The 27,180-nt window shown below is 45.4% G+C and overlaps 1 protein-coding gene across 1 annotated transcript in view; it reads right to left on the minus strand.

The window, feature by feature from the left end:
• The window catches only part of HGFAC (HGF activator), a 124,395-nt gene that overhangs the window by 95,452 nt on the left and 1,763 nt on the right, over positions 1-27,180 (minus strand). Inside the window, exon 2 of the mRNA XM_068276228.1 lies at positions 7,045-7,129. Coding sequence (XP_068132329.1) covers positions 7,045-7,129 — 85 coding nt within the window. The remainder of the gene's footprint in view (positions 1-7,044; positions 7,130-27,180) is intronic.

Raw genomic sequence — 27,180 nt, forward strand, 5'->3', positions numbered from 1 at the left:
AGCTGTAACAAAAATGTTTTTCTTTAAAGGTTATTATGCTGTTTTTAGTTGTTGTTGTTTTTTTGCTCTATAGGGAGCAGTTAATGTCTGCTTTCAGGTATGGCGATACTCTCAGTAGAGCAGACACTCTATATCACAGACAGTGGCAGACAATCTCCAGACGAGATGTATAATCAGCTCTGAATCCTGCTCTGCTGCTTGAGAAATAGGACAATAGTGAGGCTGTCTGAGCTCATCTCACTTTAGGAACAAGAAGAATAGAAAATTACTGAGCTGTGTGAAAAAATATATTCACAGGTTGTCAGCGTTTTCCTTTTACCTGAAAGCAGCTCAGCAGCATCTTCACAGAGGTCTGGTCTGCTTTTGTTTTATATTTACCAAGTCAGAGGATGTTTGTGGAAGTAGATTAGTGTAGCTGATGCAGGTATTTTGGGCAGGCAGGGTGCTATCAGATATGTACACAAGCCTGATTTACTTAAAGGACCACAGTAGGTATTTTTTTTAACTCTGCTATTGCTATAAAATAATAAAATCCTTAATATAGTCTGTCTAAAAAAAAAAAAAAAAAACACAGTGCAAGAGATTTGGGCGCAGGGTGCCATCATAGACCGTAATAGGAATTACAACTATAGCGGCACACAGAGAGTAACTTCGGCACTGTCAGAAGACGGAGCTGAAGTTACTTTTACATCACTGTAATTCGGCCGCCAGCAACAGCTGGACGCCGAATTACATCATTCCCGACCATTCACGTTGACCTGGAGGGAAAATAGTAATTAACGCCACCGGGACTTGTGCTGGAGCAGGATAGGCCATATAGCGGCTGTATCCTGCACCCAAGTCTCCTGGCAGCGATTTCATAGGTATGCCTTTTCAATACTTGACAGTGCTTTACTGCTTTATCTGTCAATAGGGCTGCTGACAAAGACGGGATTTCCCCTTTTCACTTGGTCTCTTCCACCAGACACGACCTCTAACAGCCATGTCTACTGTTGTCACAAGAATGGATCTGTCCCAAACTGTCACAGCAGACTTTGGGAGTGGAAATCATGAGGAATGGATGTAAAGGCCGATACCCAGGACACGAGTTTTCTCAACGAACAATTTTCTCTGCGATATTGCGCAACATCGTTCAACAAAAAAATGTTAAACAATGTTTCACAGCGCACACCACTTCATTTTTGGACGATCGTCATGCTTGATTAAATTGCGTAGGATCGTTCTAATCCTCATTGACTATTGCAGGTTTTGTTGCTATTGTGTAAATGATCGTTTAGTAGTATTTTTATAGGGAAGTGAGAAATAGTACTTGTATTTCCCTCAACTGAATGATAACTCTATCCAAGCAGATGTAAAAGATTTCAAACCCCAAAAACAGGCATGCAAAATCAATATGTATCCTGGCAGCAATAGTATTGATTCTGCTTCACTCCCGCTTGCCACTTACTGTCAAGGAACTAGTCCAAGTCAGCTGTAGAGAAAAAAAAATCTGTATAAAGCTTACTAAAATGCTTGCAGCAGTGCCATAGCAATAGGGGTTGCAGAGGTCTCGGTTGCACCAGGGCCCTTGGGCCAGAGGGTAGTAGGGCCCTGCCTCAAATGAAATATTAGCAGTCCTGTGCTTGTAATGATCACTTCTATAAATTATTTGAACGATAATAATCCTTAACAAGCTGTTCCCCATCCCATTCTTGCACCTCTGGCATTGTGTTGTCCTTGATTGGTTTTGGTGCACTGTATCAATTGTTATGTATAGAGTGCTTGGGGGGGAGCACCATGTAAAACTCGCACCAGGGAACATAGCTCCTTAGCTACGCCACTGGCTTGCAGTGCTGTAACTAGTGTGGTGAGGTCTGTTTTGTCAGTGAAAATGGACTTCAAGTGGATCCTAGATAAACTTTTACTTATTGCATAATTGTGTTCCTTTCATATAGTTTATAGGGCATTCCTCAAGCCAAATACTTTTTTTTGTTTTAATACTCTAATTCCCAATAAAGTAAACAAGCCTTGCCCATAGTTTCTCCAGTGCCTTGGCACTCTGAGACCTATGTAGCAAGGGCTTATGGGAGCTCAGTCTGGGTAGGAGGAGGAGGAGGTGTTGTGATGAATGATACCGAAATCGAGACGATGAACAATTCTGTATCGTTCAGGCACAGCAGAACAGAATGACATTTTTATGTTCCTTGTAAAACAGATGTTTGTCACAGAAAGACAAAAAATACATTTTCTGATACCCATAAACCAGTTCTATCATCCACCCGAATTACAATTTTCCAACTGTCAGGGGTCAGTCGGGAAACTGCTTTATTCAGCATGCGCAGACCGAACGCGATAGAATAGGCATGTGTAGCCTCCCTTGATACAGGGTCGCAGGCCGCTTATGAATATAGTCTCTGATTTGCAGTACGCCAATCTGGGGCAGAGTCACACAGATGAATTATAAATGTTACATTTACTGCTCTGAGTTCTGGGGGCGGCAACCTTGCTGATTAGGAGGTAACCCCGCCTGAAACACACCTACTTTCCAGGTAAAGACAGCCCAAAACTCAGTTCCTATAAAAGATGGGGCAGGAACAAACCCGCCCAGTTCTCCAAATTCCATCGACCAGGACTGTCCATGCATGCGTTCAAGGAGGGCCGAACGCATGCTGTGTTTCAAGGACTCTTAACATTAATGCCTACTTCTCCAAATGGACTGTTCAGTCGTAATTAAAGTAAGAACTTTCTGATTTTATCCCTTTTATTTTTGAGCTTTGTGTGTATATGTTAAGTAGTGTATATAAATGTATGTAATGCATTTTTGTTATTAAACGTTTAAAAATCGTTTAGCGGTTATGACCTGTTGCTGAACATACACAAATGTACCTATTCTCCTGAAACCGCTACCCTGTGTTTAATAGAAGTGTACATTTATAACCCGAATGCGTGAACCCGGCTCAGATATTCAGATCTGACCCAGATTCCTGCATACTGCAAAAGGTTAACAGAGCGTACTCGAAGTATTAGCATAATTACAGTAGCGAGCTGTGTAACCTGCTTGGTGACAGATCTTTGAATTGTATGTGTGTGGTGAATCCTTTGGCGTCCGAACGCCCCTCCACTAGTCAGTTCATCAACTTGCGAAGTCAGGTTACGCTTCGTGATGAGCAAAATGACAGTGTGAGAGGATTTCTGACTCTGATCGATTGACCTTGATCGCAGACCATCCCTGGCGGTCTGTGACAGGTGTTACTAGCCAGAGATTTCTGAGGCCGAGGGGAGGAGGAAGAAGGAGAGGGGAGTGAAGTTTTCACAGACTGAGGGCTAGAGAGGCAGAGCAGCTTGCCTGTGTGTAATGATCACAACCAGAACATGGCTACTGTATCACAGGAAGAAATAATCATAAACTGTTGAAGCTGTTTGCAGCTAGATTTGCTGTGTAAACTATCTAAACTTTAGATAAGATATATGGACAAGTTACTTGTTATAGTTAGTTTTTCATCTTGGATTCGCTGTAAAGAACACCTGACCTGAGGCAAAGCTATCAAGGTAAGCACAGAGGTATGTTCATGCCGGATCCACATACCTGTATGTGTTGTCCTTTCTTCTCCTCCTTCCCCCAGTGTCCGTAATCACTCTTTGAAAATTTTGATTTTTGGCTAAAGTCAAACCTTCAGACAGGAAGAGGCAGGCTTGTTGCAATGTTTCCTCCTATCACTGTCCAATCCCCTCCTCTTCCCTGCCCCATTCACTCCCCTTAAGAGGAGAGAATGAGAGGGCGATATGAAGGAACATTGCGGCAAGCCTGCCTCTTCCTGTCTAAAAATTTGACTTTAGCCAAAAGTCAAATTTTTCAAGCAGTGATTATAGGGATTGGGGGAAATGAGGAGAGGAAGGGTTAATGTATGTGGATCCAGCATGAACATACCTCTGTGCTAGGTAGCTCATAGCTCCCAACCGTCCCTTTTTTGCAGGGAGAGTCCCTCTTTGGGAACCAAATCCCCTCTGGCCCTCTTTCTTCCTCATTTGTCCTTCTTTCAGAACTGATGCACAGATATGTGTAAATATATGTATATTTCTACTTAAAATGTGTTTAATTGGCTCCAAACTTAAAGAGACTCTGTAACATCAGAAACATCCCCTGGGGGGTACTCACCTCGGGTGGGGGAAGCCTCCGGATCCTAATGAGGCTTCCCACGCCGTCCTCTGTCCCACGGAGGTCTCGCTGCAGCCCTCCGAACAGCCGGCGACAGACCCGACTGTCAAATCAATATTTACCTTTGCAGGCTCCAGCGGGGGCGCTGTGGCTGCTTTCGGCTCGGAAATAGACAGAAATACCCGATCTCAGTCGGGTCCGCTCTACTGCGCAGGCGCCGGAGACTTGCGCCTGCGCAGTAGAGCAGACCCGACGGCGATCGGGTATTTCCGCCTACTTCGGAGCCGACAGCCACCAGAGCGCCTGCGCAGGAGCCGGGAAGGTAAATATTTACGTCGCCGCTCTACGGAGGGCTGCAGCGAAACCCCTGAGGACGGAGGACGGCGTGGGAAGCCTCATTAGGATCCGGAAGCTTCCCCCACCCGAGGTGAGTACCCCCCAGGGGATGTTTTGACGTTACAGCTCCTCTTTAATTCCCATCCTTTAAAATGATATATTTCTTAATTTCAAATGTGAATATGAAAAAAAGCTACTGGTACTAGAACGGACCAGTGTGGTTAGATTTCTAAAATGACGTATTTTTCTTATGAATTTTTAGTGGCATGAGTAAGTAGGAGTTGTGGCAGGGGAGTATCTTAACCCCCATGGCGGTATGATTCCTTCTGATTTTAGGGTCTAAAAGCGGTACAATTTTTTCATGTGCTTTTAGACCCTGAAATCATGAAAAAAATCATACCAGCAGAGAGCCTGCAGAATCCCCAGCAATCACTCCCCTCCCTGGGCTCCAGCAGAGCAGTTTGCCCTCCATCCTCCGGGTGGCGTTGCAATCCTAAAGTTAGATTGCCGGCTGTCGTCATGATGACAGCTGGCGATCTCACCCGGAGGAAGTGAGATCCGGAGGAGAGAAAGAAGAATGGCGTCTGACGTCGGGATCCCCGGGAGGTATGTAGAAATGCTCCCACTGCATGCATTGCTCTGCATAGAGCTACCCTGTGTGCAGGTCGGGGTTACCGCTCTGAGCTGTGGTTTTCCACCGCGGCCGTAGCACGGGGTTACAGCTAAGGAGGTTAAAGTGTCCCTCTTTCTTGTCTCAGAAAGTTGTGTGCAGAATTTCTGAGCGGGCCCCGCTCGGGGCCGTTTTGGGGGGCTGGAGGGGAGCTTGGTGGCACGTCGGTGGGGAAGTTGCGTCAGAGACTAGAGAGAGGAACGCACGCTGGAGCGCACGGAAGGTATGTATCTGTCTGCTGCCCGCCGCTGCCCGGACTCTAATTTAAAGTGGAGGGGAGCGCAGAGGGGAGAGCCCTGAGGTGAGGGAGGGGGGGGGGGGAACGTCCCCACTCCCCGCCGAATGTGGTCATGGCTTTCCCTTCATGCTGTGACCCCGTCAACCCCCACAAAACGGCCCCGAGCGGGCCCCAGGGGGGGGAGCTGGGCCCCCCCGTGGGAGCAGGGGCTGCAGGCCCTATTGTTAAGCCAGTGGTTGGGCGGTATGGTAGCTTAGGTAGCTAGGCCTTAGATCAGGTGTGCTTTAAGCAAGACATATGCAGTGGATAAACCTCTAAAGATGTCGGTGGTCAAAAAAATCTCACACTAACAATTGCGCCACCAGCAGTTTAGACTGGTAATTTATCCATTATCGTTCATCCTGATATGATACCTCCCAACATTTTGAGATAAGAAAGAGGGGCACTTTAAGACACGACCCTGGCACACCTCTAACCACGCCCCCACAACACCCCTCACCATGCATATCACAGAGAATTCAGACGTAAAAGATGTCGTTTTTAGTCATTCAAACCACACCAGCCGTTTCTATTATCAGTAGTTTTCCTTTATTTTAACATTTGAAAATAAGAAATATATCAATTTAAATGATGAGAATAAAGTTTAGAGTCAGTTAACCTCCATGGCTGTTAATTATTTCCAGATTTTAGGGTCTAAAAGCAGTGCAATTTTTTTGCACGCTTATTTACCCTAAAACCAGGAAAAAAGCATGCTGCTAGAGAGATCTGCTGCAACACAGCACTTATTCACCTCCCTGGGATTCAGCGCTGCAGTACTCCCCCAGTCCTCCGGGTGGCGCTGTAACTTTGTAGTGAGATTGCCATCTGTCGTCATGACGACAAGCGGTGATCTCACCAGAGGTATGCAGAACCTTGGAGGACAGGAAGGAGAATGGCTGCCGGCGTTTGGATCCCGGGGGGGGGGGGGGGGGGGTGGTTGAGTTGAAACACCTGCTGCGCATAGCACTCTGCACAGACCTCCTGGCAGCTACCACGAGTCAGGCTTGGGGGTACTGCTCTGAGCTGCAGCTTTCCGCCCTGAGCCTGACTCAGGGTTACTGACAGGGAGATTAAACACATTTATCAGTATAAAAATACATATATTAGATCTGTACACCAGTCCTGAAAGAGGGACAAATGAAGAAGAAAGAGGGACCAAGGGATTTGGTTCCAAAAGAGAGACAGTTGGTAGTTATGCTGATATGACATTCCATCAATAATCAACAGAAAACATCCAAACGTGGCCTGTCCAGCCCTCTATATGCCCCTGCAGAGGCACTGGGGGGGGGGGGGGGGGGGGATGTTTAATCATATGACATTGCACATTCTTCTCACAACCAAACATTCCACGATAATAAAAGACTACAACAAAAGTTTGCAAACTTGCGAGATACCTGTGGCCAACGATGACCAATAAGTAGAATTGCACATTAACTGTCATTAGACATAACAAAACTATGCAAACATTTGCACTATCATCCATATCATTCAGATGCCATTAGCTTTCAGTCTGCTTAGTGAGGGGAGCATTGCACTTTCAACGAATCAAGAAACAGCTTACAAGAGACACTCCATGCTGAGTTGTAGCCTTGCTCGATAAATTGCCAGATCATATGAAGGGCGTACCTGTTCTTTTGTGTCCACTAAGCACCAATGTAGAAGACAATGCTAGCAAACCATCGCTCCTTCTGCTGGAAGCTGCTGATCTGTGCTACAAAAAAAAAAATAGCAAAAAAATGTAATTGGTAAGCTTCCACAATAACCAACAATCTTAAAGTGAACCTGAACTCTTGCACAGGACAGAAGGAAAACATAGAGAACTGCGCCCTGTATCTATTTAGATAGTTTAGCCTTTCTAAACCCCCCTCATCTGTGACTTATCAGCAGTGAAATGTGATCTATCAGCTGTGTTAGCTGGCTGCCTCGGCAGTGCAGCTAATTTGTGAACACAGGAGGTTCACCCTATGTCTGCTACTTCCATGAAAGTGGAAAATAGACACACTGCAGATTTGTACCAGGTGAAATACAGAAATGTTTTTCTTTAAAGTTTATTATGCTGTTGCTTATCTTTTAGAGCAGAGCGGAAGTTCTGAGTTTAGGTCCGCTTTAAAGGAGCTAAACTTTCATTGAAAAATGGATTTTACATACATTAGTGATACACAAGCCATTTTGTGATTTGATGTTCTAAAAATAAAATCAATAGAAATTACCTTATTGCAAAAACGTCCTATGTGCAATTTACAAAGCTTTAGGTATTGCTAATTAATGAACATTCAGTCATAAGCATTACAGAAATGAGATGCTAAGAGTGTACACGTGCCCAATAGCTCAGGCCTGAAGAAATCGGGACTAGATAACTTGAATCCTAAGTGCTGTACAGAAGCGTGGTGCTATGAGGAGGGGGAAGAAAGCATAATGAGGAGGGGGAAGGATAATCATATTTTCAGTACAGTTCCTCTTGTAAAGCCAATGTAAATTGAAAACAAATAAACAAACACACATATACTCACCTAAGGAGAGGGAAGGCTTCGGGGGCCTATAGAGGGATCCAGCTCTAGAATGCAGGGACCGTAGGAGCAATGGGAAGCCTCAATAAGACCCAGAGCCTTCCCTCTCCTGAGGCAAGTACCTGTTTGTTTGTTCGTTTTTTTTTCGTTATTTCGGTTTACATTCACTTTGAAATATCTGCATGCATGATGCTTTGTTCTTGTATTTTTAATAAAGCTATATTGAAACAGAAATATCTGCATGCAACTAGTATACCTGGGAGAATTGATTCTGGTTTAAGGCCTCTTTCACACCAAGACGTTGCGTTTTAGGGGTCGGGTAAGGTCAGAGCCGGGACAAGGTCCTCCAGCACCCAAGGCTGAGACACCAAAGTGCGCCCCTCCATCCCTCCCACCCCAGCCGTCACACACTGATTGCTATTAGACTAAGAGGCGCCACAGGGCCCACAACCTCCCCAACACCTTAATATGTAGATATCTGGCTTGCAGTCACTGCTATGTATGCCTTTTTCTTATTTATTTCTGCTTCAAACACAATTAGGAATGACAGCTGCATGAATTCTGCGCCCCCTCTTACACTGCGCCCTGAGGCTGGAGCCTCTCCAGCCTATGCCTCGGCCCGGCCCTGGGTAAGGTCGCATAACGTGCCCCTAAAGCACCGCATGGTGGTGTTGAAGTTGGACGTCAGATTGAGCCGCGATATGCAGCTCTTGGTGCGCTGTTTTCGTTCTATCTATACTGATAGAACAGCCGTTCCAGGATAGTGATGGGAAGTCCGGATCTTTTCAAGGATTCGGATGATTCAAATCGGATCATAGAAAAGATCCGGATCTTTGAACCGAATCATTTGAATCATTTTACTAGTGAAGCAGACTGGGGGTGAAATGACTAGCAGGACACCACTTTCCCTGCACTGTAGATTCTGTATGTTTTTGTTTCATCCAGAGAGACATCCACTGTGAACCGAATCATTCATTGTGATGATCCGGATGATTCGACTCACAAACAAGATCCGGATCAAATGAACGATTCATTCATGATCCTGACAACATTAGGAGTACAGGTTAGGTCAGCACAGTGCAGTGAATATTAATTAGCCATGTGGCTAGTCACTGAGCATGTGCAAGCAGTCTAACGCAGCTAAAGCCCAGTATAACGCACAGCATGCTGCACTTTCATTCAACGTGTAGTGTTACAATGTATCGCAACGTGAGCACTGTGAACAACACATTGATTTTTCATTGCTGTGAGTTGGGCTGCGTTACAGGCTGCTCTAACGTGCGCCTGTAACATCTCACTGTGAAAGCAGCCTAAAGGCACAGGGCGGGTACAAAAAATATTGATTTAATTGAGGGACTTTTTGTTGCTTTTTTATACTTTAGGCTACTTTCACACCAAGACGTTGCGTTTAGGGGATGTTATAGGTCGCATAACGTGCCCCTAACACAACGCCTGGTGGTGGTGGAGGAGGACGCTACCAAGAGCCGCGTTAAAAGCAGCTCTTGGTGCGCCTGTTCTGTCTGATAAGCTGCGGAGACCACGTGAGCGGAGCTCTCCGCATCACGTGGTCCCGCCAGCCAATCAGCGGCCGCTCCAGGAAGTAAACACTGCAAGTGCAGTGAATAATAAGTAGCCATGTGCCTGGCTATGTAGCGGCCTCTCCCCGCCTCCTCTCCGCCCATAAATTTAAAAAAATCACCCATACTGAGCATGTGCAAACAGTCTAACACGGCTTAAGCCGCTAGAACGCACAGTATGCTGCACTTCAAAAGAACGTGCAGCGTTACTGTGTAACGCAACGTGGGCGCTGTGAACAGCCCATTGCAGTTACATTGCTGTGCGTTGGGGAGCGTTACAGGCTGCACTAACGTGCGCCTGTAACGTCTTACTGTGAAAGCAGCCTTATGGTATGGGTTATTACCGTAACTGATTATGGTATATTTGAATGCATCCTCACTTTCCAAAAATGTACCTTTGCATGGTACTGTATGTTTATTTTTATTATTATTTATTTTTATTATTATTACTTTGAAAAATTGGAGCTTCATAGACTTTTGGCGGAACTGTAAAACATTAATATAATTTGCTCTTTCATAATATTTGGCACAGTTTACTGGAAAGCAGGCTATATAGCTCATCCCATTTCTGTGTATGGAGACACAGATGAATAAAACGCATGTTATTGTCTCCGACAGATTGGTCTGTTTGTTCTTTGAAGTTCCGCATGAAAGTAAATGGAGGCTGGGAGAGGAGCTGTTTGTTCTGATGGAGATGAGTAGGTGAAGAGTGAAATAAACTCATTAACTTGCATTTGGTCACTTTGTTGGATTGGCACTCCAAAAGAATTTGTTGACAGCACTGAAAAAACTAATTTGACCACTTTTATTTGATATAAGAGAAATTCACGTGCTGTTAATATTATAATTGAAAATGAACAGTTATTTGAAATTAAAAAAATATATATACCTAAACAAATACAAAGATATGCGAAAGTAGGATTAAAGGACCACTAGAGCGAAAAAAGTAAGCAGTTAAAATCTGACAGAACAGACAGGTTTTGTACTAGTCTATCTCCTCATGGGGGATTCTCAGGATTTTCTTTATTTTCAAAAAGCATTTCCTGAATGGCAGTTTCTCAGTCTAAAGGCTCATATACACACATCCAGCATAATGTAAAAGCAACGTCACAACATGACCAACCGCACAAAAGGTTGTTTACACGACAAGTACGTACAAACACGCCAACCAACTAAACAACCAACTCACTTAAATACTATGCACGCAAGCTAAATTGAAAACTGCACAACATCTGCATTAAAAAACAACAAAGTTGTTCAAAAGACTTGTACACATGTGCAAACCTGCAAGATAGTTGGGCAGGTTTATCCCCCCAGTTGCATCTGGCAAACCACCTGTTATCAGTTGGTCATCTTGTTGTTTGTCAGCCATACACACGCCCAACTGTCTTCCAACAGACCAAGTTTAGACATGGCGGTGCCACACTGGGGCATGCTGGGGCACTGCCCCCCCCCTCCCATCCTTGGTAATCACTGTGCCCCCCCCCCCCCCCCCCTTAGTAACACACAGTTAATTGTTTCCAGGCTCCAACAGCATACAATGAACCGGATAGGGTCTGTAAAATCAGAATCTCTTTTATTCGCGGAGTGTGACAGGTGTCACACCCATAATTATTTGTGGTATACACGGCATGGCAAAAGCAACAGTTTACAAGCAGCTGTTAGGCATACAGATACACGGATACAAAGAAAGACAAAAATCAGGTATGTAACAAGGCAGGAGTGACGACCATTATAGTCGTTCGTGTCCCTGTAGTAATTAGTGAAGGGAAAGCTTCCATAGCCCTGTAAGAGAAAGTGTAATAAGGGCCCTGTCGTAACATAGATATTAGGGTAGCTAAGACTACTCCTGGGCCTTTCTTGTAGTTGAAGAGATGGGTGAACCTCACACCACACACAGCAAACAGCAAAGCTTCCCCATATTGGAGCATTAGATTTGGTAAAGTCTTAAGCCAATGTGTTATAAGACTCAAGCAGGGGCGGCGCCAGGGGGGTGCAAGGGGGTGCTCGAGCACCCCCTAGAATTGTCCAAGCACCCCCAAAGCACCCCCTGGAGTGAACTGACTTCAGGCGTCTAAAAGACGCCAAGTCAGTTCACAGCGGCAGCCCGAAGCAGCAGAGCAGGGCTACGGTAAGATGGCCGCCCGGAGCCCTGTTCTGCAGACTTCAAGTCTGCAGTGCATGGCTTCGGGCGGCCATTTTCCCGTAGCCCTGCTCTCTGCATGCAGGCAGGAAGTCTCGTCGTGACGTCGGGAAGGAAGAGGATCGTGGGCGCGCGGGCGCTGCGCGCCACAATGAGGTCGGGACTCGGGACAGGAGGTCGGGAAAGAAGGTCTTCTGGCTGTAGGTGAGTAAATGGGTTTTTCTTTTCTTTTTCAGGTGATGCTGATTGTGCATATTGGGGTCATATCTGCTACGGATTGTGCATATTGGGGTCATATCTGCTACGGATTGTGCATATTGGGGTCATATCTGCTACGGATTGTGCATATTGGGGTCATATCTGCTACGGATTGTGCATATTGGGGTCATATCTGCTACGGATTGTGCATATTGGGGTCATATCTGCTACGGATTGTGCATATTGGGGTCATTTCTGCTACCGATTGTGCATATTGGGGTCATTTCTGCTACCGATTGTGCATATTGGGGTCATTTCTGCTACCGATTGTGCATATTGGGGTCATTTCTGCTACCGATTGTGCATATTGGGGTCATTTCTGCTACCGATTGTGCATATTGGGGTCATTTCTGCTACCGATTGTGCATATTGGGGTCATATCTGCTACGGATTGTGCATATTGGAGTCATATCTGCTACCGATTGTGCATATTGGGGTCATATCTGCTACCGATTGTGCATATTGGGACCATATCTGCTACCGATTGTGCATATTGGGACCATATCTGCTACCGATTGTGCATATTGGGACCATATCTGCTACCGATTGTGCATATTGGGACCATATCTGCTACCGATTGTGCATATTGGGAACATATCTGCTACCGATTGTGCATATTGGGACCATATCTGCTACCGATTGTGCATATTGGGACCATATCTGCTACCGATTGTGCATATTGGGGCCATATCTGCTACCGATTGTGCATATTGGGGCCATATCTGCTACCGATTGTGCATATTGGGGTCATATCTGATAACGATTGTGCATATTGGGGTCATATCTGATAACGATTGTGCATATTGGGGTCATTGGACGTTTTTTGTTAAAATCTGCTCACATTACGTGTATTTTCTTGAGAAAACCTGCACAATTATGTGAATTTTCTGGGAAAAGGGTCACCAAAACTTGGGCCCTCTGTCTTTGCGTTGCACTTTTAAAGGGAACCCGAGGTGAGAATAATATTGAGGCTGCCATATTTATCTCCCTTTAAGCAATACCAGTTGCCTGGCTGCCGTGCTGGTCCTCTGCCTCTTATTCTTTCAACCATAGACCCTGAACAAGCATGCAGCAGGTCAGGGGTTTCTGACAATATTGTCAGGACAATATTGTCAGAACTGACAAGATTAGCTGCATGGCTTGTTTCTGGTGTAATTCAGTTCACTACTACAGCCAAATAGATCAGCAGGGCTGCCAGGCAACTAGTATTGTTTAAAAGGAAATAAATATGGCAGCCACCATATCACTCTCACCCTGGGTTCACTTTAAATTACAGTTAGCCCCGCCCTCATCCGGTCATGACCACGCCCATTTTTTCACCTGTAGCCACACCCATTTTTTGCCGCGGCGCGCTTAGCGCGCCGCAGGTCGTCAGCTCCCCCGGAAATTGGTCCAGCACCTGCATAGCACCCCCTAAAAAAATTTCCTGGAGCCGCCACTGGACTCAAGTAAGCTTTAGGTTAGCAGGAATGGTTGCATGGCCACCTAGATTTTCATCCTTCCCACCATTGCCCTGGAATCTTCCAGACTTCAAATTGCTGTCCTTTGCTGTGTGTGTTACACCAGCATCATCCAGGGGGGCACATGATCTTTCTGAAGTCTTGAATTGAAGCCTGTAAGCAGTATCACCATGTGTCCCACAAGCAAATTAGGCAAATAAGCAAGCTCATTTTTCTCTTGGGTATATCACAATGGTACATGCTAGGCTGGCTTCAGCATGTTGTGTTGCTGGTATAGTGGTGAGCATAGCTGCCTTCCAAGCAGTTGACCTGGGTTTGATTCCCGGCCAATGTATGTAAGCTGGCTTTTGACATCCTACAAATCCCGGGAAGACAAGACAGGAGGAGGAGGGAGGAGGGGATTACACTCCTTGATTGATGTATACACATGCAAGATGTGTGAAAGCACTTTAGGCCTGCTATTTAGCATTCAATGTGATTTCTGTCCTTAAACCGCTGCTTTGCATCAAATCCAGATTTTTCCCTGGGACTTTTGGCGTCTATCCCACTCCACCATGCCCCCCTCCAGGTGTTAGACCCTTTGAAACATGTTTTCCATCACTTTTGTGGCCAGCATAATTTTTTCTAATTTTCCAAGTTCGCCTCCCCATTGAAATCTATTGCGGTTCGCGAAAGTTCGCACGAACCGAACTTTTGCGGAAGTTCACGAACTGAAAATCGGAGGTTCGGGCCATCTCTAGTCTCCAGCAATGCTTTGCTACTAAGATAAGGACTTACACACAGTGTTTCTCTCCCTCCTGCCTCTTCCCTCTCCCCTTGCATGTAGAGTCCTGAGACACAGGCTGGGGACTGGAATAATTTGTCTGTCATGTGTCCACACAGGAGAAACTTGCTAGCAAGTAAGGATTAAAGCATGCCAGCAAACTAGCCAAGTACATACAGTATATATGTAACTATTATTCAATAATAGCACCATTATTTGGACAAACTGCTCTGCTCAAAAGCCTCTGAGCTCTGTTTAAGATGTTTACATTTGGTTCCTATCATTGCTGAACTAGTTAGCCTTAATTTTATCACCTGAGTTTGGCAAACACAAAAAATCTAAATCTCGCCATACAAACATCTATTTTGATCACCCATGATAGCCAGCCATCATTCCCCCTTTGTGCTCCCCCTTCCCAAATTTGAAGCTGGAGTTTAGAAGATAGTTGGGTGGATTGTTTGGACATGTGTACGAGCCTTAAAAGCCAAACAGTTGCTGGGCCCCACTAGTGGTCTTCCTTCATCCATCTTTCTAGCCTTGCATTGGTGCTATGCTGGTAATAAACACCTCTACTGTATATGTACATTGAATAGTGCTAATCCTTAGGCCGGCTTCACACTGCGGATTGGCGGTAGTATTGAGGCCCAGGGACTGCACCAGCAAAAACTGGCCTACGGGGATAATCGTGTTAATACGCGGTAATCCCCTCCTGGCAGCCGGCCAAGCAGGAAGTGATGCTTACTTCCTATGGCTGAAGCAATCACGTGCACAGAAGCGTATTGCTAAGATATACTCCGCTTATGCACGATGCATAAAACTTGTGGCGGGCATTTTAACAAACACGCGTCACCATAGACTCACTTGACTTCCAGTCCACCACATGGTAACATAGGTTTGCCCTCGTGTTGGGGATGTGGCGAAAACATCTCTTCCTTCGCATTGCGCTGCACAGCATCAATATGAGAGGCCCCATAGACTACCATTGCCCTGTGGTGGGGTTCGGTAAAAATGCAGCACCGTACCAGTGTGAAAGGGCCCTTAATAAACGGTTTCCTTAATTGAATACTCCTCTTTAACCACTTGATGACCCACCCTTTACCCCCCCTTAAGGACCAGCGCTGTGTTTAGTGATCTGTGCTGGGTGGGCTCTGCAGCCCCCAGCACAGATCAGGTAACAGGCAGAGAGATCAGATTGCCCCCCTTTTTTCCCCACTAGGGGGATGATGTGCTGGGGGGGTCCGATCTCTTCTGCCTGCGTGTGGCTGGCGGGGGGGGGCACCTCAAAGCCCCCCTCCGCGGCGAAATTCCCCCCTCCCTCTCCTACCTGCTCCCCCCCCCCCCCCGGAGATCGAGGCTGCACAGGACGCTATCCGTCCTGTGCAGCCAGTGACAGAACGTCCCCTGTCACATGGCGTCGATCCCCGGCCGCTGATTGGCCGGGGATCGCCGATCTGCCTTACGGCGCTGCTGCGCAGCAGCGCCGTACAATGTAAACAAAGCGGATTATTTCCGCTTGTGTTTACATTTAGCCTGCGAGCCGCGATCGGCGGCCCGCAGGCTATTCACGGAGCCCCCCGCCGTGAATTGACAGGAAGCAGCCGCTCGCGCGAGCGGCTGCTTCCTGATTAATCAGCCTGCAGCTGGTCCTGCAGCTGCCACTTTGCCGACGCATGGTATAAGCGTGCGGTCGGCAAGTGGTTAACACTGCAGATGTCCAGGGCCGGTTTAAGCAACAATGGGGCCCCAGGGCAAAATAAACCTGGGGGGCCCCCCAACATATACCCCGGAACAAAAATCGGCATTAGGGGACCTTTTTTGCAGCTGGTATAGTCAGGGTGTGAAGTCCCAATCGGTCAGAGCTCCACATTCTGGCTATCTCAGCCTGCATGGGGTACAAGGGGTTACAAAGTTTCAGGAGGGGGGACCCCACATAATTTAAAAAAAAAAAAATTCCCACACTCTAAACATAAAAAAAAAATTGGGAAAATAGGAAAAAAATACCAGGGATCTTCATACAGCCATATGGCGGCTGTATAGCGATCCCTGGCCAAAGCGCTGCAGCTGCGTATAGACCCCCTGGAAACCCCATCAGGAAATTTATTGCGCTTTCGTTTGATGCATGTAAAATTACTCTACCGTTAGGTTTGCTACTGAAAGTGACATTTACCGCATTTAAAACTATACTTTTTTCCTTCTAAATTTTAAAATCAATTTTCTCAAAAACTATAAGGTCTTTTTGAAAAATTGTTTTTTCCTCTTATTTCTAATGATCTCCTTAACATATCCTGCAAATTTAGGATTTCTAGCATTTAAGGTGGATTTGCTATTAACCATTAAAGTCGGCAGGTTTTTAAATGTTTTTTTTTCCCTTTGAAACTTTAAAATCGTTTTTCTCAAAAACTATAAGGCCGATTTGCAAAAAAAATTTTCCCTCTTGTAGCCACTGGGGGCCCCTACAAGCTCTGGGGCCCTGGGGCAGCTGCCTGCTTTGCCTTAATGGTAGCGCCGGCCCTGCAGATGTCCTCAATAGGTTTTGGGGCTCCATATCAATAGAGTGCTTGGGGCCCCATGTAAAACTCGCACTGATGCCTAAAGCTCCTTAGAGCACAGTAATTTACCAGTGCTTCACCTGACAAAGGGCATGTAGCCTGAAACGTTGTGCTCACTATCTTGTGTATCACAGCTATTCAAATAAAAACTAAGGATTTGGAGAAGAATCCCAGAGAAAGGGTGATACTTGTTGTATGGCTTGCATTTACTGTGTGCCCATCTGGCTGGCCCTAGAGCTAACATTCAAGGTGGCCATACATCAGGTAACCTGGCGGCCAATCAACTATCCGATTCGGTTATTGAAATCGGATGAAAATCATTGCAGCCAAGTGCATATCCCGATCAACTATGCAACCAATTTTGGGCTAAAATTGGTTACAAGAATCTGTTGGACATGCTGCAAGATGTAGGGCCGACTTGCTCAATCGGGTGCCTGGTGGTAATGACGAGCGATATCGGGATGAGCGTTGAACGCGGCAAAACCCAGAAGGATGTCCCGCCTAATGTGCATTGTGCGCCCAGAGTGCCCATTACCTGTCCGCGTGGACCGCTGCCTCCGGGCTGGCCCTGGCACAGTCCTTTGTCCATACACGCATCCCACATTGTTGCCGGAGTAACCTGGGGTGAATGTATGGATGAATGACGGAGCCAGCGGTGAACAAATGCAGACACAGACAGGTAACGTATAGTGCGCGGGCACTGGGGGGCACACTGCACATTAGGGGGGGGCAGCATGATGGTAGATGCGGTGTCACAAGGCTGATTCCGGATCGATTTCAGCATGAAATTGATCAGTAATCTGCCTGTGGTGTATGGCCATCCCACATATCTCTCTAATCAGATTCGATTAGAGAGAGATTTGTCTCTTTGTCAACTCTGCCCATAATTGACACATAGCTACCTTCTTGCACACTACATGCGATTCCGAGTAGCGATTTTGACGCGATTTTACATGCAATTTCTATTTCTAATTGGTACTGCATGCTGCGTCTTTATCTGCATTTTTTCTTCTTGTGTTGATAGCATCCAGGGAAAATCAGAGTCGCAAATCGGAATCGAAAATCAGAATCGGAGATTGGCTTTGCGATTTGCAGTGTGCAAGAGGCCTCAGTGTTTTGGTTCGGTTCTACATTATGATTTTCTAAAAGCAGATAAATCTCTTCTTTTTTAACGGTTCATTTTAAGGATATGGTTTATTCTATTATGCACTATAAACTGACTGATGTGTCGTGCAGTCCTCCAACAGTCCACTGGATTCATTTAGCCCTGGAGGGCTCAATTCTCCTATTTCCTCTAATATGTTTAAAGTGCATTCAGCCATCGCTCGAGTCATCTCTGTCTTAAAAGGCTGTTACAGCGAATAACCAGCTCAATGTTTGCTGACTGGTAGTCTAAGTATCACCTGCAGTGTCGAGCCGCACCGCTAATGGTACACAATCCCCAGACAGACAACCATCTCCCGGTTATCCAAATCACTGTGATGTGTTCCCACACTTTCTCTATTAGCTGAACTCTCTCTAGAATTCTCTGCACTGAGATAGTATGAAATGGAATTAATCATCCTTAGCAAGGTCTCCCAGAAGACTGGTGGCAATATATGTGAAACAACATGCGTTGTATGTGAAAGAATGTGAAAGAATGAGATGGGAAACTCAATTGTGGTCTGTGCAGAGGTGACTGTTAAATTAGATCAGTCCAGAAATGATGTATTCCCCAGAGACCAGACATGTTATACCATTTGATAAGTAGGAATACTGCATAAATCGTTGGTTGTTACGGTAAGAAATGTCAGTTAAATATATCATATAGGAGACACACACAGTGTATTTGAGAAGTGAAATTAAGTTTATTGGATTTACAGAAAGTGTGCAACAATTGTTTAAACAAAATTAGGCAAGTGCATACATTTGGGCACTGTTGTCATTTTATTGATTTAAAAACCTTTAGAATGGGGGGCGGAGCCTGCGATGGAAGAGTGAGGACGTGCTCCAGCTTAGCTCCCGGCCATGTGAATGCTCTTTTAGCTTAAATAAGCTTTAAACCTCTACATTTTTAACTCAAAGTGGCATGAAAAGAACTAAGAAAGGTGACTCGGCCCAGCAGTGCCCTATTACACCATCACAGAGGCCTCTAACCAGGTATTTCCAGGCATTAAGCGAGACGCCAGCTACCCCCAATATAAGAGTCATAGCTTGAGGAACGTAACACGGGCCCACACGCCTTCTCACTAACTAGTGAGCATTATGGCGAATCTAACCGGAGATATCGACACTGTTTATTTATGCCATTCTATGTATGATTACTCTGGGAGGGTGCCGATGGGTCCGGCGTGCACGCAGTAGATCTCAGTGATTGAGGATATAGTTGATTTTGGCTCGCAGACCCCCTAAGAGGATGCTGTGGTGTTAAATGCTATCTATGATGCTGTCTTAGTGGATCCTGGGTGCGGCCTTTTGGGGGGGTACTGGAGGGCTCTAGCCCGGGGGGCCGGGGGGAGAGGGCGGTGGCTAGTTCTGCTGCCTTCTCCCCCAGGCTCCTCTCTTTTTGCGCAATGATGGGTCCCGGTGCCTCCCCCCCCCCCCCCCCCCCCCCCCGGCTGAGCTGAGAGATCCCCACCTTTTGGGAGTAAATATTTTATTGACACTGGTAGCACTATATGTAAAAAGGTTCCTACAATCTGACTGCACTCGGGGGACTTATCATTTAATGCACCCAGATGCAACACGTGCCTGAATCTTACACTACTGGAGGCCCAACCTGCTCACTTTGGGATTAAGATCACATGGTGCGCAGCGATATATAGGTAACCTCCCGGCAGCGGCTTTGGAGGGGTGCCATTAGAGGGCTCTAGCCCGGGGGGGATTTCCCCCCTACCGGTGCGAGGATGGGCCCCGGCGCCCCTCCTCCCGCTCTACGGGTATAGTAAAATCCAAGTGCACTACCCTAGTGGTGTGATTGATGGTGCGTCATATAGGCAAGGGGCTCTAAATACACATCACCACATGTGATCATATTGACATTCCTTTATAGGGACGGGTGGTATCAGGTGGAGGACGGGTGGTATCAGGTAGAGGGCGGGTGGGACTGTACAACACGCAGTGCGAGTCCTGGAGGTCAAGGATCTCATGGCTCTTTTTACTCTCTAAATACTACGGGTGCCTCATGGGGGGCCTCGGAGCGGGGGGGGGGGGGGGCTGGTGGAGGGGGCTATATATATATATATATATATGTATATGCATATATATATGCAAGTGTATACAAGTGAATGTGTTCAAATCTGCAGAATCAGCAATGTGTCACAATACCTATCAGCGAAACTGGACTACCTTTCCTCTAGGGTTTTTTGTTTTCTTTTCTTTTCATGCTTATGTAATTTTCTCCCCTGTTAGGGGATAGAGGTTAATGTGTTGATATGTTGATTTATATGCAATGCACGATTGGCCGGGACCGGAGCTCGTGACTGCAGCTCTTGCATCGGTATCTTTTACCCCAGTGTGAATTGCCGATCACGAAATGGTGCCCATGAGGCCCCTAGGTGCAGTAATTCAATGCCAGGATTCTAGATCCTGGCGAGTCATATGGGTGAGCAACCTTTTTACACCAATTATTTGGCTCCTCATATACTCAATACGCATCTTTATGCGTCAGACATTTTCTTATAAGTCTTATCTGTCTTATCCTTTTCTGTCTTTACTATTAAAATATTCGCTAAACGGTGGGTTGGTCGGGGGTGCGGGCTCTGGGGAGTGTCCACTAGTGACCAAAATTCCAGCGGTCACTTAAACTTTTATCTCTAAATGTTAGGGGTCTCAATATCCCAGAGAAAAGATCGGCAGTTCTTAATCTATGTCGCAGAGATCATGCCAACTTTGTATGTCTACAGGAGACACACTTTAAAAGGCCCAAGATACCCAAGCTTTACAATAAATATTACAGAACTCTGTACTGTAGCCCCCCCTCAAGAAGCTAAGGTTAAGGGAACAGCGATACTTATATCTAATGATACCCCCTTCATCATGACTGACGAATATGGAGACCCACAGGGTAGATTCAACCTGATCAAAGGCACCATACATGACCAAAAAATAACCATAGGCTCATATTATGCTCCAAATACAAACCAGGTCGCATTCCTACAATCTTTCTTGTCCCGATTACATACTTTCGCGGAAGGAAGTATCCTCCTGGGCGGAGATTTAAATCTCACGCTAAATCCAATCCTGGATTCCTCGTCGGGGAGGTGCCCGATCTCTCAGGAGCTATTACGCAAGTGCCGATCTCTTTTGCATTCTATGCAACTGGTGGATGTCTGGCGATTACATAACCCCTCTGCAGCAGATTATTCATTTTTCTCCCACCCTCACAACACTTACTCGAGGATTGATTACATTTTCCTTTCACATAATCTCCTCTCGGTTTCCGCTTCCCCTGGTATAGGCTGCATGACCCTTTCAGATCATGCGCCTGTTACAGTGGAGGTTTCATTGGGAGACTGCAGACGGGGTCCCGCTTCTTGGAGATTGAATAACTCTCTGATCGAGGACAAACAGGTCTATGGAAAACTGAAGGCAGAAATGGAGGAATTTTTTCATCTTAATGCACAAGCAGATACCTCTCCACTAACTCTATGGGAAACTCATAAATGCTATGTTAGAGGTCTACTGATAAGGGAGGGGGCTAGAAGGAAGAGGGAACGTGAACGGGATATCGCGGATACACTCGCATCCATCGCTGAACTAGAAACAAAACACAAAAGGAGTAATTCCCCTTCGACCTTGTCGGAGTTGACACGTAAACGAGAATCACTTAGAGGACTTCTATTTCACAAAGTCAAATATGCAGCTTTCAGATGCCGGCGCTCCTTCTACGAATTCGGCAATAAGTGTGGGTCAATGTTAGCAAAAGCCCTTAAAGAACAACAAACCACCAACTACATACCATACATAAAAGACAAAAATTCCCAACTAGTACACAAATATGAGGATATTTCGCGAGTTTTTAGAGAGTACTATGCGGGTCTCTATAACCTTCCCCCTTCCTATGGCTCGTCCCCCTTAGAACTTAAGCGAACTAGAATCACTGAATACCTGACAAAATCAGGTATGCCCTCGTTGTCCTCAGAAGACATTGAGGCGCTGGAAGAGCCACTCTCAGAAGATGAACTTCTGATAGCACTATCCCAGCTCCCTACAGGGAAGGCCCCAGGCCCTGACGGCTATACTCCCGAATATTATAAGAAATGTAAAGCGGTCCTAGCCCCGTACATGCTACAAACATTTAATGCAATCTCTGAAAATCAAGAAGAAAATTTAGATTTCCCCTCCTCAATGTTGGAGGCACATATCTCTGTATTGCCGAAGGAAGGAAAGGATCCCTCCATGTGCCAGAGCTACCGGCCTATCTCATTACTCAATGTAGACCTGAAGGTTTACTCTAAGATGCTTGCTAACAGGCTATCGCGTATTCTCCCCAGCCTAGTTTACCCAGATCAGGTGGGCTTTGTCCCGGGCCGAGAGGCCTGAGACAACACCACCCGCACCCTTAACATTGTGCATTGGGCGAGGTCCCAGTCCACCCCAATCTTACTCCTCTCTACGGATGCTGAAAAGGCTTTTGATAGGGTGGACTGGGACTTTATCCCTTGAGACATATTGGCCTGTCCGAAAAAATGTGTAGACGTATAATGGCATTGTACTCCTCACCTAATGCTAAGGTAAAAGCAAATGGAGTTCTGTCCGAATCTTTTGACATCCGCAATGGGGCGAGGCAGGGTTGTCCCCTTTCCCCATTGATCTTTGCATTATCCCTTGAACCTTTCCTATGCACAATCAGAAATAACCCAGATATTCAGGGAGTGAACCTGACGAATTCATCACATAAAGTTGCTGCATACGCAGACGACATGCTCTTTTACCTTACAAACCCACATATTTCTCTACCAAACTTGTTACTAGAATTTCAGACATATGGACGCCTCGCTAACCTATCAATTAATTACGATAAGAGTGAGGCAATGGGGATTCTGCTTCCTAGTACACTAAATAACACTCTAAAGGCTAATTTTCCATTTAAATGGCCACCTAAAGCTCTTAAATATCTGGGTACATACATCACCCCCCACCCAAAAGACTTGATGGCTTCTAATTTCACACCCGCCTTGGAACGAATTAAGACAGACTTGCAAAAATGGGATAAACCCCACTTTTCGTGGTTCGGGAGGTCATGTATTATTAAAATGACAATCATGCCTCGGTTACTCTTCCTCTTCCAGACCCTTCCAATACATATACCGGCTATATATTTCAAACATCTAACCAGGGAATTCTCTAAATTTATATGGGGAGGACGTAAGCCCAGATTGAAATATGTACTGCAAACCGCGCCTAAGGAAAGGGGGGGTATGGCGGTGCCAAATCCAACTCTATATTATGCATCAGCGATCTTAATAAGAATCATTGATTGGCATAGGCACTTCTCCCAAAAAAGATGGGTAGAAATAGAGGAGGAACTAGCAGGCGAAAGTCTCCGCCAGATCCCCTGGCGAGCCCAATCCATACGGACACATGAACCTGCAGCCACATTAATTAGTCACACCCTCAAGATACTGACTAAATATAGATCCCGTAAATGTATATCCCCCTGGCCATCTCCCTTAATGTCCATTCTCAATAACCCAGCATTCCCTTTAGGAATGCATCTTCGGAGTTATGCCCCCTGGCGCACCACTCAGCCGCTATGTGCTCACCACCTGATTTCCAATGAAGAATGGCTCCCGTTGTCCAGTCTGGGGAATGTACTGAATTCCTCTGATTTGGATCACTGGAGCTGGATTCAATTTAAACACTTTTTAATGCAGCAAGGCACCAGAGCTAATTGGGGAAGACCTCTCACCTTATTTGAACAAACATGTAGGGCTACAGGCCCAATTAAAGGAACCGTCTCACTTATGTATTCATTGCTTAATGATACTGAGGATCCGACTGCGGAGTTGAAGCTGAGGTGGGAATCTGAGCTTGCCACCTCGTTCTCAACACGGCAATGGGAGAAGATTTTAATTTTCGCCCACAAAACATCAATATCATCAAACAGTCAAGAGGCAGGTTATAAGATTTTCACGCGATGGTATCTCACCCCGACGAAACTCCACATGATGTACCCCACCACCTCCTCACTCTGTTGGAGATGTGGCCAAGACTCTGGTACGTTGCTGCACATTTTCTGGTCCTGCCCCAGTCTAACAGGCTACTGGCATGATGTACGGTCCCAGATGCATAAGTTGACAGATTTTCTTCCTCCGGACTCCCCAGAGTTCTTCCTCCTTCACCATAATTCATGGCCTATTAAAAAATATAAAAAATCACTCACCCGACATCTGGTCAATGCAGCCAAGGCGCTGATAGCCAGACGATGGAAGTCACAAGATCCACCTGGCATAAGGGATTGGATGAGGGAGGTAGACCGAATTTGCCAGTTAGAAGACCTGACCTCCACCATACATGACAGATCAGAACAGTTTTGGAAAACATGGTTTTGGTGGTTCGAATTCAGAGTCCCCACAATACACCACTATCATGTCTGCTTAAGATATCTAAAGCATAACCCCTAACGTTCCATTTGGGAAACGTGGATACTCCCTGGGAAGTGCCAGTTACCCTTCTCCGGCCCACCGACTGCTTTTCTTTCTTCTCCTTCCTTCTTTTCTTTTCCTTTTTCTTTCTTCTTTCTCCTCTCTTCTTGCTCTCTTCTTGCTATACATCATTACCACCATGTCCTGGTGACCTTTTATCCCTTTTTTTTTCTGTCAGCCCACAGACAGGAAATAGGAGAAAGAATGCCATTCTCTGCCTATTAAAGTAGGTACCCGGTTGTATGATCCCCGAGGGGCGCTGGGTTACCTAACTTGGGCAAATAATGTAAAGCTAGATGGCTTATACCTATCCACAATATAGAGACATATACTACTGTGGTATATTTGAACTCACCATGACATTGCTGGATGCTGAATTTATGTTGCCCTATTGTTGAACATACTATGCTTTACTGGTCGGCACTGATGGCTGACCAGCTGTATCTGCTCAATGTATCAATAGGTCAGCTAAGACCTTATGTTATGTAATTTTATGTATTTCTATGTGTTGAAAAATTAAAAAATAAAGAATCTTTAAAAAAAAAAAAAAACCTTTAGAACTAATTATTGGAACTCAAATTGGCTTGGTAAGCTCAGTGATCCCTGACCTACATACACAGGTGACTCCAATTATAAGAAAGAGTATTTAAGGGGGTCAATTGTAAGTTTTCCTCTTCTTTTAATTTTCTCCAAAGAGTAGCAACATGGGAGGGTCTCAAAACAACTCTCAAATGACCTGAAGACAAAGATTGTTCACCATCACGGTTTAGGGGAAGGATACAGAAAGCTGCCTCAGAGATTTCAGCTGTCTGTTTCCACAGTTAGGAACATATTGAGGAAATGGAAGACCACAGGCCCAGTTCAAGATAAGGCTCAAAGTGGCAGAACAAGAAAAATCTCAGATAAACAGAAGCGACAAATGGTGAGAACAGTCAGAGTCAACCCACAGACCGGCACCAAAGACCTACAACATCATCTTGCTGCGGATGGAGTCACTGTGCATCATTCAACCATTCGGCGCACTTTACACAAGGAGATGCTGTATGCGAGAGTGATGCAGAGAAAGCCTTTTCTCCACCCACAACACAAACAGAGCCGCTTGAGATATGCTAAAGCACATTTGGACAAGCCAGCTTCATTTTGGAATAAGGTACTGTGGACTGATGAAACTAAAATTGGGTTATTTGGGCATAACAAGGAGCGTTATGCATGGAGGAAAAACAACACAGCATTCCAAGAAAAACACCTGCTGCCTACAGTAAAATATGGTGGTGGTTCCATCATGCTGTGGGGCTGTGTGGCCAGTGCAGGGAATGGGAATCTTGTCAAAGTTGAGGAACGCATGGATTCCACTCAGTATCAGCAGATTCTGGAGACCAATGTCCAGGAACCAGTGACAAAGCTGAAGCTGCGACGGGGCTTGATCTTTCAACAAGACAACAACCCTAAACACTGCTCAAAAAACACTAAGGCATTCATGCAGAGGAACAAGTACAACGTTCTGGAATGGCCATCTCAGTACCCAGACCTGAAAAAAATTGAAAATCTGTGGTGAGTTAAAGAGAGCTGTCCATGCTCTGAAGCCATCAAACCGGAATGATCTAGAGATGTTTTGTAAAGAGGAATGGTACAAAATACTGTACCTTTAAGCAGAATCCAGACTCTCATTGGAACCTACAGGAAGCGTTTAGACTAGAGACTGTAATTTCTGCAAAAGGAGGATCTACTAAATATTGATTTCATTTTTTTTATGCACATGCCTAATTTTGTTTAAACAATTATTGCAAACTTTCTGTAAAACCAATTAACTTAATTTCACTTCTCAAATATCACTGTGTGTCTTCTGTATGATATATTTAACTGACATTTCTTATCATAACAACCAATGATTTATACGGGGAAGTCATGACCATTAACAAGGTTGCCCAAACTTTCGCATCCCACTGTATCTAGGGCAGGGCTTTTCAACCCTGTCCTCAAGTACCACCAACAGTGCAAGTTTTGTGGAAATCCACAGAGGTAATTAATCAGCTCTGCTGAGACACTAATTACTTCACCTGTGCATGTTTGTGGTTTTCTGCAAAACATGCACTGTTGTTGGTATTTGAGGACAGGGTTGAAAAGCCCTGATCTAGGGGACCATGGCTTCTCAATGTATGTGTCCATTGGCACATTAAACTGTATTTGGGTAACCCAGCTGCTAATGGTACCTAGGGAAAACAAAATTGTCACTACAACAGTAGTGTGGCCTCTCCGGTAGTATTGAATTGTGGTCTCCCATTACTTGTTGGACTGAGCTATTCCAACCTGCCTTAAAGAGAAACTCCGACCAAGAATTTAACTTTATCCCAATCAGTAGCTGATACCCCCTTTTGCATGAGAAATCTATTCCTTTTCACAAACAGACCATCAGGGGGCGCTGTATGACTGATATTGTGGTGAAACCCCTCCCACAAGAAACTCTGAGGACCGTGGTACTCCTGGCAGTTTCCTGTCTGTTAACCATGTTGCATTGTGGGAAATAGCTATTTACAGCTGTTTCAAACTGCCAAAAAAGCATGCAGCAGCTACATCACTTGCCAACAGTAAAAATGTCACCAAGTAATAAATGTCAGAATGTAAATCAGGGATTTAAAATATTTTACAATGGGCAAACACTGACTAAATCATTTATACATAAATATTGTAAAAATGAAGCACTTTTTTATTACATTATTTTCATTGGAGTTCCTCTTTAAAGGAAACATCAAGCAACATTTACTGCCCTATGATATACTTACCGGGGGCTTGTTCAAAGCATGGGCATAACAGTGGCCTGGAAGCTTTGGGGGGATGCTCCTCCTCCCTCTTCCAAGTGCAACCAATGAGATGTAAGGA

The sequence above is a fragment of the Hyperolius riggenbachi genome, chromosome 1 (assembly GCF_040937935.1).
Source record: "Hyperolius riggenbachi isolate aHypRig1 chromosome 1, aHypRig1.pri, whole genome shotgun sequence".
NCBI lineage: Eukaryota > Metazoa > Chordata > Amphibia > Anura > Hyperoliidae > Hyperolius > Hyperolius riggenbachi.